At 42.7% G+C, this 14204-nt stretch overlaps 1 protein-coding gene across 1 annotated transcript; it reads left to right on the forward strand.

Moving 5' to 3' along the window:
- Positions 1-9203: 9203 nt before the first annotated feature.
- LOC121610056 (neuronal pentraxin-1) lies at positions 9204-13995 on the forward strand. Its single transcript, XM_041941961.1, has 5 exons — positions 9204-9939; positions 10874-11348; positions 11961-12214; positions 13345-13524; positions 13786-13995. The coding sequence occupies exons 1-5, from the start codon at positions 9244-9246 to the stop codon at positions 13993-13995; spliced, it is 1815 nt and encodes a 604-aa protein (XP_041797895.1). The 5' UTR covers positions 9204-9243.
- Positions 13996-14204: the final 209 nt, after the last annotated feature.

Below are 14204 nucleotides of genomic sequence, written 5' to 3' on the forward strand. Positions count from 1 at the left end.
CTCCGTGTCTGAGCTGCCAGTTTCTACATTATCACCCCGCAACATTACGGCAACCCAAATATTTCTCCTAGATTCGAGTGCCAGACGAGTTATACCATTTCAGATAAGAACAATGGGCTTCTCCAGCGTGAGTCACAGGTGTCAGAGCACTGAATAAACACGCGACAGCAATGTTTCCTCAGCGGAGAGGACGATCAAGGGGGGACTGGTCCGGGGTCAAAGGATTTCCAGTCTGGATTTAATGGCAAAATGCTCCCTCGTTTTCCCTGTGCAGCCCTCACTTGTTATCACAGCGAGATTACAGAGAAAACGTTGACCCAGATCAACTAATGGTATATGACACAAAGAAAACATTTCCAGACTCTTGCTCATTAAGGCCACCCTGGTGCAGTCTGTAATTTGTCAGAGGCGCTGTAATAGTCTGCAGCTCTGCAGCAACTTTGTCGTTTTTATTTAGCTTAAAGAGCTTTATAACCGTGCACATACTTCCAAATGATGAAGTGAAATACTGAAGCTAGATAAAACATTGATGCTTGTATATTCGCAGCTCATTGCAGGTTAATTCTAAGAAATAAAGTGCTGTTTGTCTCAGGATGCAACAGGACCAGTCTGCAGGTGGTTGGGGAACTGATACAGAAGGTACATTCATGTGGTTTGGCCTCTTTAAATTTCTCAGATGGTTTCAGAAGCAAACATTTAAAGTCATTGATGTCACTTAAAAACAGCAACAGCTGCTCGAGAGAACGATTAGCCAATCATCAGATAAAACAATCTGCAACTATTTTCACGATCAGTTACTTGTTTGAGTCATTTGTCGGGTAAAAAGTCCAGAAATGATCTGGTTTAAACTTTTTAGGTGTGAGGATTTGATGTTTTTCTCTCTTTTGAATCATAGCAAATTGAAAATCTTTCAATTTTGGAGTGACTGTCGGACAAGACAAGCAAAAGTTATTTTGCACTATTTTCTGACACATGCTTTCAATTCCCAAGAAATTACAAAATGATTTACCAAAAAGATATTTTTGTTTAAATGATTCATGTAAGACTTGTAAATAATCGTGCATTTTGGTGGGTTTGAAGGTCCTGCTGCCATATATTCATGCTTTACTTCTTGTATTTCTCTAAAAATCAATTCATGGTGCAACATTGCAGCTATAACAGCAATCTAGACCATCTCATCTCGTTTCACCAACTGCATCAAAGTAAAAATTACCCCAAAAACTGACAAGTAACATCTAATAGATAAGTTGGGTAATTACACAGTGGATGTTTTCAGTGAGTACAAAAATGCATTGTGCCATTTGCCCACACAGTGCAGCTCAATAAGCTACCTGTTGATACCAAACTCTCAGCTCCACTTCCATTTGTAAAACAGTAACAAATAAATCAGCTACTTAATAAAAAAAAGTTACATACCTTTTCAGATCTCATTGTGGGGAACGAGAAAGGCTTCCAGCGTGTCTTTGAGTGTTAAATGAACGGTACAACACCGCCTCTTTTCTTCCTATTAGGCTACTTTCCCTCTCCGTTAGTTAGTGGGGGGTTGTTTCACCCAGCAGAGCACTAAATCTCAGCTCCCCTCCACCCCTTTTTCACATGGCCCTCTCTCTCGCTCTCCCTCTTCCTCCCCTCTCTCCCACACACTTTCTCCCTGTCTCTGCCTCTCTTTACTCCCAGGAATCGGGGTCAGATATTTGGTGCCGTTCAGTACCTCTCCTCATTACTGAGCTGATTACCGACATGCCTTCACGCCCGCAAAAACACCGGCCAGAACACCACCGACAAACCCCCGCCCAGTGCAACCAGCTCCCCGCCGTTGGAAAACCACAGTCAGCCTCCCATTCTGCGTCTGCCTCTCTCTGTCTCTCTCTCTGTCACTTGGGCAGAATAACAATGAGCCAACGGGACCTCCTCTGAATAGGAGCAGGAGGAGAATAATGACTTGAACTTTTTAAGCCACAGCACAGGCAGGCCTATCACTGGCCTACATACACCAGGACCATCACCATGCTCCCAGGGGCGGGGGGGCAGAAGAGGAGGAGGCCCCTACATGGACCATTCATTTACTGCATTAGATTGCTGGAAAACTTTAGGGATAATGTAAGAAATAAAGGTGCTGGAGTTAAAATTGGTGGAAAAAAGTCTCCAAAGACTTTAAGGTCAGTTAGCCAGTGGTGAATAAAATGTCTTCACAAGTACTGTACTTGTGTACAATGTTGAGGTACTTGTACTTTTGAGTATCTCAGTTTTCTGCTACTTCTACCCCACTACATGTATTTGACAGCTGTATTTTTTTATTGGGTCTAAGAGTAGCCAAACTTAAACATAGTCAAGACAATGCTGGAATCAGTTTAGAAAATGTGCACCAAGTGTTTAATTCAAGAATTTAAAGTAAGACCAGAATAAAGAAATAAGTAATACAAAGGTCGTGACCTCTAGTGTTCTCAGCCTCAGCTTGGGTTTGTATTTTATGCTACTTCACTATATTTCACAGGGAATTATGCACTGCACTGGATTTATGTGACAGCTGCGTTGCCGATTGACATTGATAAAATAATGAGGATATAAAATATGACGTGTTGTTATTCAGTAAATTCAATTACCTAACAGTACAGAGAAGACTTAAAAGTAGCTGCACTTCCACCAGCTACATCAAATGAAAGACAGGCAGAGGAGAGTGATGAGATGATCCGTCATGCAGAATGATGTGAAGTAAAAGTTCTGCGGAGCAGCAAACTGATATTTCTCTGGAGGTTTGTCACTATGGCAACCAGCTCCACATTAACTAGTCATGTGCTTCATTGTAAAATACAAAATAATTAAGTTAATCAGAATAATTCACAATTCAGAGATAAAGTATTAATTGTCAAGGATAGTTTTCATAGCACTCCTCATACTGCTGGCTAGTCTAAACTCTTACAATATAACTCTGACAAGTTATATTGTAGGACTGTTTGCAATCCAATGAGTAAATGTACACAAATACGTACAATTGTCAGATAATTGTAGTCAAGGAAAGTATTATATGTAAAGTGTCAGTGCTTTACAACTGTACATTATGTATATATACGCATATTTGATGTTTATGTTTTACAGCTAAACTCTCACTTGATCTGGAGCTCCATTAAATACTTCAAATGGGATGAAAATGACCTCATATAAGCTGAGATCACATCACCTGTAGGGATTTCTGACTGGTGCCATCATGTGTTGCAGTTGCAGGTTTTTTCCCAGGTGGTGGCGATAGTGTGCCCTCACTTACTGCAGCACTTCCCCTGCATGAGGCTGAGCAGCCAGTGCAGATTATAGAGTTACAACAGTAAAACTGTATCTTTAAGACCGAAACAGGCACGTAGGAAACTCGTAATCACAAACTCACACCTTTATACACATAGAACTCGTAATGTTGACAGCTTCACTGAATAAAGCAGTTAAATGAAACGCTCAGCACAGCTACCATGAAAAGCATCTTCTCTTCAGTTGTTACTTTGCAGTCTTCCCCCTTACCTGATTACTGCAGCACATCACCTCTCCACACAATCAAAAACACTAACATGGGTGTCAGTAAACGAGCCAAACCTACATCAAAAAGCAGATCAAAGTGTCTTTACTCAGTAGCACACTGTCCAGGACCGTCATCTCCCCGTTCAGAAGACGACATGTCATCTCTCTCCAGCGGCCTCCAGTTTGCCACCCGCAGAAGGCGAGTGTGCTCTGTGGGGTTCTGGGTCACTTGGTTTAGTGCTGAGGGGGAACACTGGAGCGTCTGTGGTCTTGTGTCCTTGGACCTGAGCCGTAAAGCTGTTTGTGTCGGCTCACTTCCTCAGGGCCTAATGCACACACGCACTAAGGAGATTGACAGACAGGAGAACTCTGCTCATGACCTATTAAACAATAAAGATGACTTATACACATCTCTACCACCATTGCATCTGTCTGCCATCCCGTCATCACACAGGGTTTCGTTGGACATGCTGGCAAAAGCAGACGTGTGTCTCTGAAACAGGTCATGTGTTTGCCTGAATACCGATGACTCAGCTGGTCTTCACTTCACGTTTTTCCTGGGGCTGTGTCCAAATGTGTCACATACAGACAGATGAATGTCCTGCCACAAGCAGGGATAAAGCTCCCAGAGGGGTCAAACCAGTCCAGAACATCCACGAAAAGTGTGTGAGTTCTGAAAGTGCAAATATTTTTCAACGTGTACTCTCTTCTAGAAGTGCAAAAATACTCTGTTATCGGTCCTTCATTCAAAAGATACATAAGCAGTATCATCAAAATATACTTAAAGTACCAAAAGTACTCATCATGCAGAATGGCCCATTTCAGAATAATATCTCTAGAGTATTATTATTTTGCATTAATGTGTAGGCATCACTTGTTGGTAAAGATGGGGCAAACATTTAATATGATATTACTTGCTGGCCAACCTAATCCATAGGAATGCATCATGATTTATTAGTTGATTTATATTTTATATCAATAATCTGAATCTGCAAAGTAACTAGTAACTAACATTGTATAGCAAATGTAATGGAGTAAAAAGTACAATATTTGCCTTTGAGTTAAAGTAGAAGCATAAAGTAGGATGAAATTGGAAATACTCAAGCAAAGTACCTCAAGCCTGTTAAATAGAGTTCTTGAGTAAATGTACTTAGCTACTTCCCACCACTGACTGAATGAAAGACAGTACATTGTATGATGAGCGATACAACCATCTTATCTACACACAGTGCGTGTAGATAAGATGGTTGTTTTCATACTATTGATCTGATGAGATGTGATATGACTATAACACTGTACTGTAGCCACAGTGTGTGTGTGTGTGTGTGTGTGTGTGTGTGTGTGTGTGTGTGTGTGTGTGTGTGTGTGTGTGTGCGCGCGTGTGTGCATGGATTACTCATATTGTGGGGACATACGTCTGTTTACCTATTCTCATTATGGGGACTCACCTACCATATGTGGACTAAGTCTCCATGATGTAACTCATCAAATTTTCGGGTGAAGACTTGGGTAAAGGTTTTTTTGAAATCTCCAGGAAATAAACATAAGTCTATGTAATGTCTCCAAAAGTGATGGAAACGTGTGTGAAAGTGTGTGTGTTTTAACAAGATACAGAAATTTCACGTTGCTACAAAACACGACACTATAATAAGATTTTGTAGTTGATAAATATTACAAATAATGTATATTTAGTGAATGTTTGCAGGGTTTTGTAGACTTTTTAAGTTAAATTATGTATTCACATTCTCAATACGCTGCAGTGTCAAATGGACAGGGAGGACTTAGGACTGGTTTAGTTCAAGTGTTCTTTTGTCAAACTACTCTTGGCCCAACGTCTGCTTACTAGTTTTTTCTACTGGCAGTAGTTTAAGACCTAATAAAACACTGCAGCAGATTTAAGATGATGAAGAAAGAGAAAAAAAAACAACTCTAAGATATTGAAATGACTAGATTACACCTGTATTATCATTCCAGTGCTTAACTTGCGACCATGCCTTGAATTGTGTCACCAATTATTTTGTAAGACCAGGAGAAATCAAGAAATAAGTATGGAAGTAGATTAACTCTGAATGATGTTTAAATCAGAGGCCTGACAAGGTGCAGTGTTAATGTAACCATAAGTGCCTGATCCTGTATTGAACATGCTGGCTCCATTGCTTGTGTGTTGTGTGATTTTCTTTGACCTGAAAGGAGCCATCTGCTGTCCCGCCAACGCCTCTGTAGTCCGTCAGTCAGCCTGGAGGAGGCGAGGAATTAATCAGGCCAATTACTCCCGTGCTGAGATCTAGGTGAGCTGTGTGACGTTGTGCCTGAGGATCTGAGCCAATGATTGTGTCCTGTTAGAGAGGATAATTGTAAATCAGAGGTCAATTTAAAAAAAAAAAAAGCGTTTAAGAGGTTGTCAAGAGATGTTATCAGTGACCGATCTGTAAATTTCCAGGATGAAAACAAACATGGTGGAGCAGCGAATAGGATGTCAAAAGGTCAAAAAAAGTGTGACAGGGAAAAAGAGGTGTGGTCTTCCAAGAAAAACACAACAAAGCTGAAGGAGGGGAGGAGAGAAAAGAGAGGTAGAGACAATGAAGGAGGGATAGAAAGCGCTGAGCTCCCCTCTGCTGTAAATCTCTGTCAATCTGATCAGCATGTGGGGCGAACTAACTCACTACAAGTTCACAGTGTGGATACACAAGCAGCGCTCACAGTGACTCCAAGGTAAGGACGCTTTTTCTAATGTTCACTTAACTGGAACAGATTGTTGTCTCATATCACTTCAATGATTTCACTGAGATGTAACAAAGAGGACAGTTAAGAGCCATAGTGTGTTTTTGTTCTCACCTTTTAGAGGCAAAGAAACAACGAAACAGTCAAGAAATATGGACATCTTGTTGAAAACAAATGATATATAGTTTGTTAGTTTGTATTTAAAACAGTTTAACCTGCATCGGTTAGCATGTGTTTTTTTGAACGTGCATGTAACTTTGCAGTAACTCCAGGCGGTTGAGAAATCCCCAGTGACGTGTTTTTTTGTCACGTCTGACTGAGCTGCATCAAAAGAAACAGTTAGATGAATTCTTGCATGGAAATGAAGATGGATCTGTTCAGCCACAGCACTGATAAAAGCTAGGGGTAGATTTATACATTTTGTTTTTTCTCAAACTTTTCCAAGTAAAATTCAGTTGTCTTGAATAGTTTTATTGACGCATAAATGGTTGGAATGATTACACATTTTATTTAATGGATGTTTAAAAAATAGAAATTTATTAGATTCCAACTAAGGGGAATTAAAAAGAAAATCATCATTTGCATCATTTGGTATTGGGTTGTTTCGATAAGACATCTCAAAATTTTCCTTAACTATGTTTTTTTTTTTTTTTTATTGTGCGCTGAAGGGAATATCAGTCAAACTGGAGTTAGTTTTTTCATTGTAATAATGGCCTGGTGTGGCTGGCCATGACAGCGTAATGTGACAGACTCACTGTTTCTCCAGAGAGGTGCAAAGATTGACTAACTTTACCCAAAATGGACATTTTGACAGATAATGTTAACTTAGGTAAGTGATCAATAGCATTTAAAATTGAATATGCTATATCATTTAAAAATGAGAATCCATAAAGTTAACAAGTCTCTTGTTTTGGCATCAGACAGGTTTCAGTAAAAAGGCATTTTAATGGCATTAAACACGAAAAGGACTAGCATGCATATGAAGCAATGTAACTCAAAATGCAACTGCATGTGATTCACAATGGAGACGACTTTTCTTAAACTTCGTGCGTGAATAAACTCTGGGAGAACCAGCCACTTGCCGAGGAAAACGATGGTGACGCTGATCTTGTGATGCATTGATGATTACAGTTTTAACGCCGTCCATGTCTAGAAAGAATCTTGTTTGTTTACAAATACAGAGCAGTTCATCTGTCGGCGCCGGCTGTTTTTTAATCACAGGTCTTCTGTAACTGCAGTTGTCAGTTTTTAATTTGGGACTAATCGCACTACTTAAATATCCACCGTGACCATATGGTGCAGGGATGTGCACGACCCCAGTGTTCACCATGGATTACCACGCACACATGCACACACACATACACACTCGAACATGCAAGCTCGAGGAAGCCCACTTATCTCTGGCTAAGGTAGCACAACAACTGCTTGCAATTAGGTTAATTGAGTGACCTGTGGGTGGTAATAAACTTAGGGCTAAACTGTGGAGATTGGGTGTGACACGGTTCTGTACCTCGACCATCTGTCTCTCCTCTAAGCCTCGTAAATCACGACAGGAACTGATAGACAGAGACAGATACAGAATATATTTTAGCTCAAAGATTTCTTCCCTTTTATGATGATGAGAACATCATTACTAAGATGAAACTCAGTTAAAAAAAACAGCGGTTATTCTGGCCTAGATTCTGCAGCTCAATAAATCATTTTTTCCATTGGCTTTTGAGGAGACTCCTAGAAGACATGATTGCTGTCATGCAACAGACCACATTTGTATGTTTTCTTTCACTCTGTTACATTATTGATAAAACACAGTGAATCATGTATGAACTATCAACACAAACACACACACACACACATTGTAGAAGCTGGCCAGCGTGAGCAACAGGTGGTCAGCGAGGTTTAGCTGCCACATCACGTGTGTGCCATTTCAAAATGCCGACCCTGTATAATGAAGGACATGTTAGTGCTCAGAGGGGTCAGCAAGCCTTTATGATATAGACACAGGTAGTGAAATACAGCTCATGGACTCACTGAAATGTTTAGGGATTATTTATTTTGGGATCCAGAGTATATTTCCACAAATGTTTGTAAATGTTATCCGTGCTCTCCTTTAAGACTAGTCCCCTATGCTGCTTTTTATTATCATCCTCCAGGTCACAGACTTAAATAACCATCTAATTCAACTTGTGAATGTGTATCTGTCAATAAAAGATTGAATGGGTCTGCATATGTGCTCGCACTCACACTAAAGGTACCAACACAACTCTGGTTGCCTTGTCCGGTCAGGATGCCACACCTCTGATTTGGATTAATCCTTGTCTGGACAGGCTCGGGTTGTTTTGGCACATGCCTCTGCGGATACTGGTCAGACAAACTACAGCTAACTGGGGCCGGATACGTCACGCTGAGGTGTTCATCCACCATCACATCCTGCTGAGAAGTGAAGACCTTTAGATTTGTCAGCCCGGCCTGACTGTGTCTGCATTGTGTGCGTTAACCTGTTGATATGAATACAGGCTACTGGGGCAAAATATTAGATTTACTTTAATGAAATGGAATCCAAAACAACTCAACCATCACAAATGACAAGTATAATCAGGAATAGAGTTGATTTAACACGTCTCACTGGCAGAGTGGCGATAAAAAGCTGAATTCCCTTATTGAACAGGTGATGTTATTATTGTGTCCACCCTCTGGTAATGCTACTAAAAGACCTTTATCTAAAATCTGATGTTTTGTTTCCCATTCCTCAGGGAGAGAGCAAGGAAGAGAGAGAGACAAGGCAACACCTAGAGTTAAATTAATTCCCCCATGTGACAAAGAAGATCACATTTTGAAGACAAAACTGTGATCTCTAGTTGTTCATCACAGATGAGTGAATACTTCCTGGATGGAGATCTTTGTCACTGTGCTCCCTGATGTCCTCTTTACAACAAAGAAGTCAACACAACCTTTACTTCAACTGGCATCACACATTTTGAAGTGAAGCCAAGCTCCTTAGTCTTACTGGCTGAACTGTGGATGGGGATCATGAGGAACTCTCAGCCTCTACACCTCTTTCTTGTTCCCGTTGTGGTCTCTGTACTTGCAGCCCTCCCCTGCCTTGCATCTGCCAGTTCAGGAACTGACTATGACTACGGAGCCCACCCACGCTTTGTTTGCACCCCTATTCCCATGGATGCAGACCCCGCCTGCTTCCATGCAACCGGTCCAGGCGTAGGGGCAGCAGGGCCCAGCGGACCAAGCCATCAAAGTGCACCTCCTGCTGGCTGGTGGGGGGCGAGTGAAGAAGCCAAAGCCACCATCCTCCACCTCAGGGAGAGCCTCGTCCAGCAGAAAGAGACCATCCTGGACCAGAGGGAGACCATCAGAGAGCTGACGGCCAAGCTCACCCTGTGCGAGGGCCTCGGACGGGGCGTGGCGCCTCATGACGAGCACCACGGCTCAACCTCGCACTCCCATCACGCCGGGGTGGCCAGTCATCACACGTACACTGACAACGGGCACTATAGCAACCAGCAGGGTCACCATGGAAACGGCAACCTCATACCGGACTCACCTCACTACCCCTCTGCAGGGGGGCAGCGATCTGATGGAGGCCACAGCAACAACAACCAGGGGAAGGATAAACATGTGACAACAGGGGACATCACATCATCACCAGAGCAGATGGAGAGGATGCTGCAGGCGCTGAAGGAGAGGCTGGACAACCTGCAGGTGAGCAGCAAGAGGAGGAAACTTTTTCAAATGTTTGTTAATAAAGATAACTATAGAGAGGAGGAAGAGAGTTAAGGTAAAAACAGGTGAGGAATAAACAAAGAGGGAGGCTTGTGATGTTGGCGTGCCCATATTTGGCTTTTCCTTGTTTGGACACATCAATGCTGCTGTCGCTGGATCGTAGAATAATTAAGTCCCAAAGCACTGTGTCGACTAAGTACTTTAGACAAAGGAACAATGAATTACTTAATCGCATAAAGCCACTCACTACATTAAAGAGGGTCACTCTGATGTCCCTCAGTGGGCTCCTCAGAGCAGCAGCGGGCTCAGAGGTGGACGTCACCGATGTAAGACGCTCTTGCGTGTGGTTACAGTGGATCTAGACTGTACACATTTAGGTTTTGGAGAAAATTCAGTTGTTGTGTGATGCTGTTTCCTCCATAGCTACTTACTGTTTTTACACTCTTGGCCCATTTTTCTGCACTTTTCTGCCGTCTCTCCTTTTCGGATCACGATCACGGACAGATGTCGGGAGTGCAAAGAGGGGGTGGGGGGTGTGGCACGGGTCTAACATCAGCAGTAATTATCGTGATCTCCCTTGACAGACTGGTAATCAGGGCACGCACCAGGACAAAGCCTGGATTATCTGAGTGGAAGAGAAGCAGCGGCAGATACAGGAAGACATATAGACCAAGACCACGAGCATACCTGACTATTGCATTTGACATTACAAGATCATTAGTGAATATAAGAAGTGCCAAAGACACACAAGTGCCCTTTTAGGCGTGCAGGTGACAGATCAGCAGATGCTCACATGATTCCTTGAGGCCTGTTTGAGGCTATGCCAAAGCACCAATGATGCGTTTGTCTCCCCTGTTGTAAAATACTTATTTAATCAAGACTTCACCTGTGTGTGTTTCACCTTCCTCAGCAGAAGAGGAACACATCTATCACCTACTCCAGCTCTCTGAAGGAGCTGCTTCAGAGGAAGATCAGCGCTCTGGAGCAGCAGCTGCACCACCGCACCTCCGCCCTCAGCAGCCCGGACCATCACGACCATGACAGCAGCCACAGCGACGACGGAGGCCAACACGAAGACGACGACGATCACCACGATTACGGACACCCAAGTGACCACAAGGACGACCACAACGACGGCGGTCACAGTGACAGCGGTGACCACGATGACGACAGCCACAACGACGACCATCATGATGCAGACGGCGACCACGACGACCATGATGACGACCACCATGATGATGATGATGATGATGATGATGATGACCACCACAGTAATGAAGCAGACGGTCACAGCTACCTTCCACACACAAGATACAGAGCGCCAGGACCACGTGCTGGCTTCCACTCAAATAAGCTGGAAACAATGCTCAACCAGCTGCACCTCGCAGGTACACAACCGCCGCAGCAGCTTTATGACACACATTTATTCCAGCCAGTGAGCTTTGTGAAGTTCTGATTATTGAAGCAACATTTGGTATAAGTCACGTGAGCACAAGCTCCCAAGGAGAAAGGGCGAATGTGCAGTATGAGGGACATGACAAAAAAAGATAAACATGAACAATTCTATAGCTTGGATGCTGATTTTTTGTGTGCCTTGCTTTCTGTCATTATCCTCTAACATTTATATTAAAAACAGGAGTGACGTAGAGTTTCAGCATTTATTCTTTGATTAAACCCTCTGAAGATCAAAAGCTCCAGAACAGCGACTAAACAGACCTTTGGCTGCTTTGTCAACTGCTGTTGGATTATCTGACTGGAATAAATTTTGGATTTCAATATTTAAGCCAAACTTGGATATCATGCACAATTCAATTGATCAGAAAAATTCTGATTTGAACATCTACAGCATCATTTCATGACGACAGGGCAAACCCATTCTGCTGAGGAAGCCCATAGGATGTGATTGAAAGCTTCAGACCAGTTACTGAATGCATCGTAATGACATGACTCAGGGTGAAACTGTTAAAAATAATATGATGCCATTTTTCTTCCAAAAACAGGTTCCAACAGGAAGAAACCCAAGAATCCTGATGCCTTCCAGATCAGCTTCCCCATGAGAACCAACTACATGTACGGGCGGGTGAAGAGGACGCTGCTGCAGGAGATCTTCGCTCTGACTTTGTGTCTTTGGATCAAGGCGGGCGTAGGGCCTGGTCTGGGGACGCCCTTTTCGTACTCGGCACCCGGACAGGCCAATGAACTGGTCCTCATCGAGTGGGGGAACAACCCCATGGAACTGCTGATCGATGACAAGGTGTGAAAACTCATTCTCTCAATCAGCTTTTTGCTGGGAGTGATAGGATCCTACACAAACACACGCACACATGAACACACACGTTTCTGTTTTTATTATCATATTAATATATTATATTTTTGCACTTCTAGATATATTTTTTTTTCATCACAAAAGTTTGAAGTTGGTCGGGCTTTTTCGCATAGTGCACCAATCGGGATTTAGATACACCTGAATCAGAATCTGATTGGCTGTGTGTTGGTCATTTGCATCTGATCAAACCGCAACCGCAACATCGTCACAAAGGAGTTTAGCTGAGTTTATAAGTGTTAAACTATTTAAAAATATGTATCTTTTAGTATTATTCATCAACCTTTATTGTTATTTAATCATAAATATATTAATGTTATAGAGAAATACTTAAGATTTGACGGCAAGTTGCCAGGGACTTTAAAAATGACACATAATCGTCCGTACCTACTGTCTAAACTAGACTTACAGCTTAAGTGTAGCATCTTAAAAGGTACGACTTTACAAGAGGATGCAGTGGTGGCACAGCAGTATGGCAGGGCATGTTAAGATCTCTGTTGAAGTGCCCATGAGCAAGAGCATTTATTTCCCCAAGCGTTGCAGCTTCAGGCTGCTTAAGTGCCCATACTTTAGTTGTGAGGTTCAGAATTTAAAGTGTCTGCTAGAGGTTCAGCCATGCTCATGTCATAGATAAATAGGCAGCAGGTCTCACAGAGATATTTTCCCTGCTTACAACTCTAATTCCAAAATAGTTACAACGCTGTGTAAAATGCGTAAACATTTTGATTGGTAACAGGTGATAGTATCATGATTGGGCATGAAAGGGGCATCCTGGAAAGGCTCAGTCGCTCACAAGCAGGGATGGAGCGAGGTTCCCCACTTAATAAAACACATGAATGTATGATGGATATCACTACATGGGCACGGGAAGACCTTGTAAAACCATTGTCGGAAAACAAATGATGATTGTATTCTCGTTTTATTTATGTATTATACTGCGTCCCAGCTTCTTTGGAAACAGACTTATAATAATAAACCATTTTCGTGCCTCTGTACTTAACTGTATTGAGCCAGTTTGTATTTATATTAGTGTCTCACCATCTTGGCCATCCCATTGCCAGGCTGTGACGCTCCCCCTGTCTCTGGGTGACGGGAAGTGGCACCACGTCTGTGTGACTTGGTCAACGCGGGACGGACAGTGGGAGGCCTACCAGGATGGAGTCCAGAGAGGGTCTGGAATCAATCTTTCTCCCTGGCACCCTATCAAACCTGGAGGGGTCTTCATTCTGGGACAGGAACAGGTAAGACAGAAGAGATTCATTCTCTGTAGATGCACGTTGCAGACACAGACAAACTTGACAGTCTGAGAAGACACCTGTGAGTGATTTCAAAGAAAGGGAACCACTGAATACAGAAGAGTTCAATACGTTCCATATTTGCACGAATACCTAATGAAAGGCTTCAAACTTGAGAAGTGTTATGTTATCCAGACAGATGTCAACGTCTGTTTCATTGTACACATTATTTCATATTTCACATAACCATTGTCCTCTCTTCTTCAGGACACTCTGGGAGGCCGTTTTGATGCCACTCAGTCATTTGTGGGTGAGATGTCGGACCTGCACATGTGGTCACACGTCCTGACCGCCGGTGACATCTACAGCCTGGCCTCCTGCGGCAGCCACCTCAGAGGAGATGTCATCGCTTGGTCCGACACCGAGGTGGAGCTTCGTGGAGGCGTCTCCAGATACCCCTTTGACCCCTGTCACTGAAAGGCCGGAACGCAAGCGAAGAACTCCGAGACGTCCGGGAAGAGACTGAGAACATTCATCGCATATCAAAAGGTGCAAGAATAAAACAAAATCCCTTTGACTTTAAGCTATTTTTGAGGATGATCAATCAGTGGCACCAACTGAGAATCAATGCCTTCCTTTAAACTTCATCAGTGACTTTTTCTTAAATAAGAAAAACAACAATCTAG

The sequence above is a fragment of the Chelmon rostratus genome, chromosome 8, assembly GCF_017976325.1.
Source record: "Chelmon rostratus isolate fCheRos1 chromosome 8, fCheRos1.pri, whole genome shotgun sequence".
Classification (NCBI taxonomy): domain Eukaryota; kingdom Metazoa; phylum Chordata; class Actinopteri; order Chaetodontiformes; family Chaetodontidae; genus Chelmon; species Chelmon rostratus.

What these genes read in the sequence shown, in the direction of transcription:
- LOC121610056 (XM_041941961.1), top strand. Translation starts at nt 9,244, where the DNA reads ATGGGGATCATGAGGAACTCTCAGCCTCTACACCTCTTTCTTGTTCCC. An exon ending in CAACCAGCTGCACCTCGCAG is followed by an intron (nt 11,349 to 11,960) that starts GTACACAACCGC and finishes TTCCAAAAACAG; the next exon opens with GTTCCAACAGGAAGAAACCC. An exon ending in TCATTCTGGGACAGGAACAG is followed by an intron (nt 13,525 to 13,785) that starts GTAAGACAGAAG and finishes TCTCTTCTTCAG; the next exon opens with GACACTCTGGGAGGCCGTTT.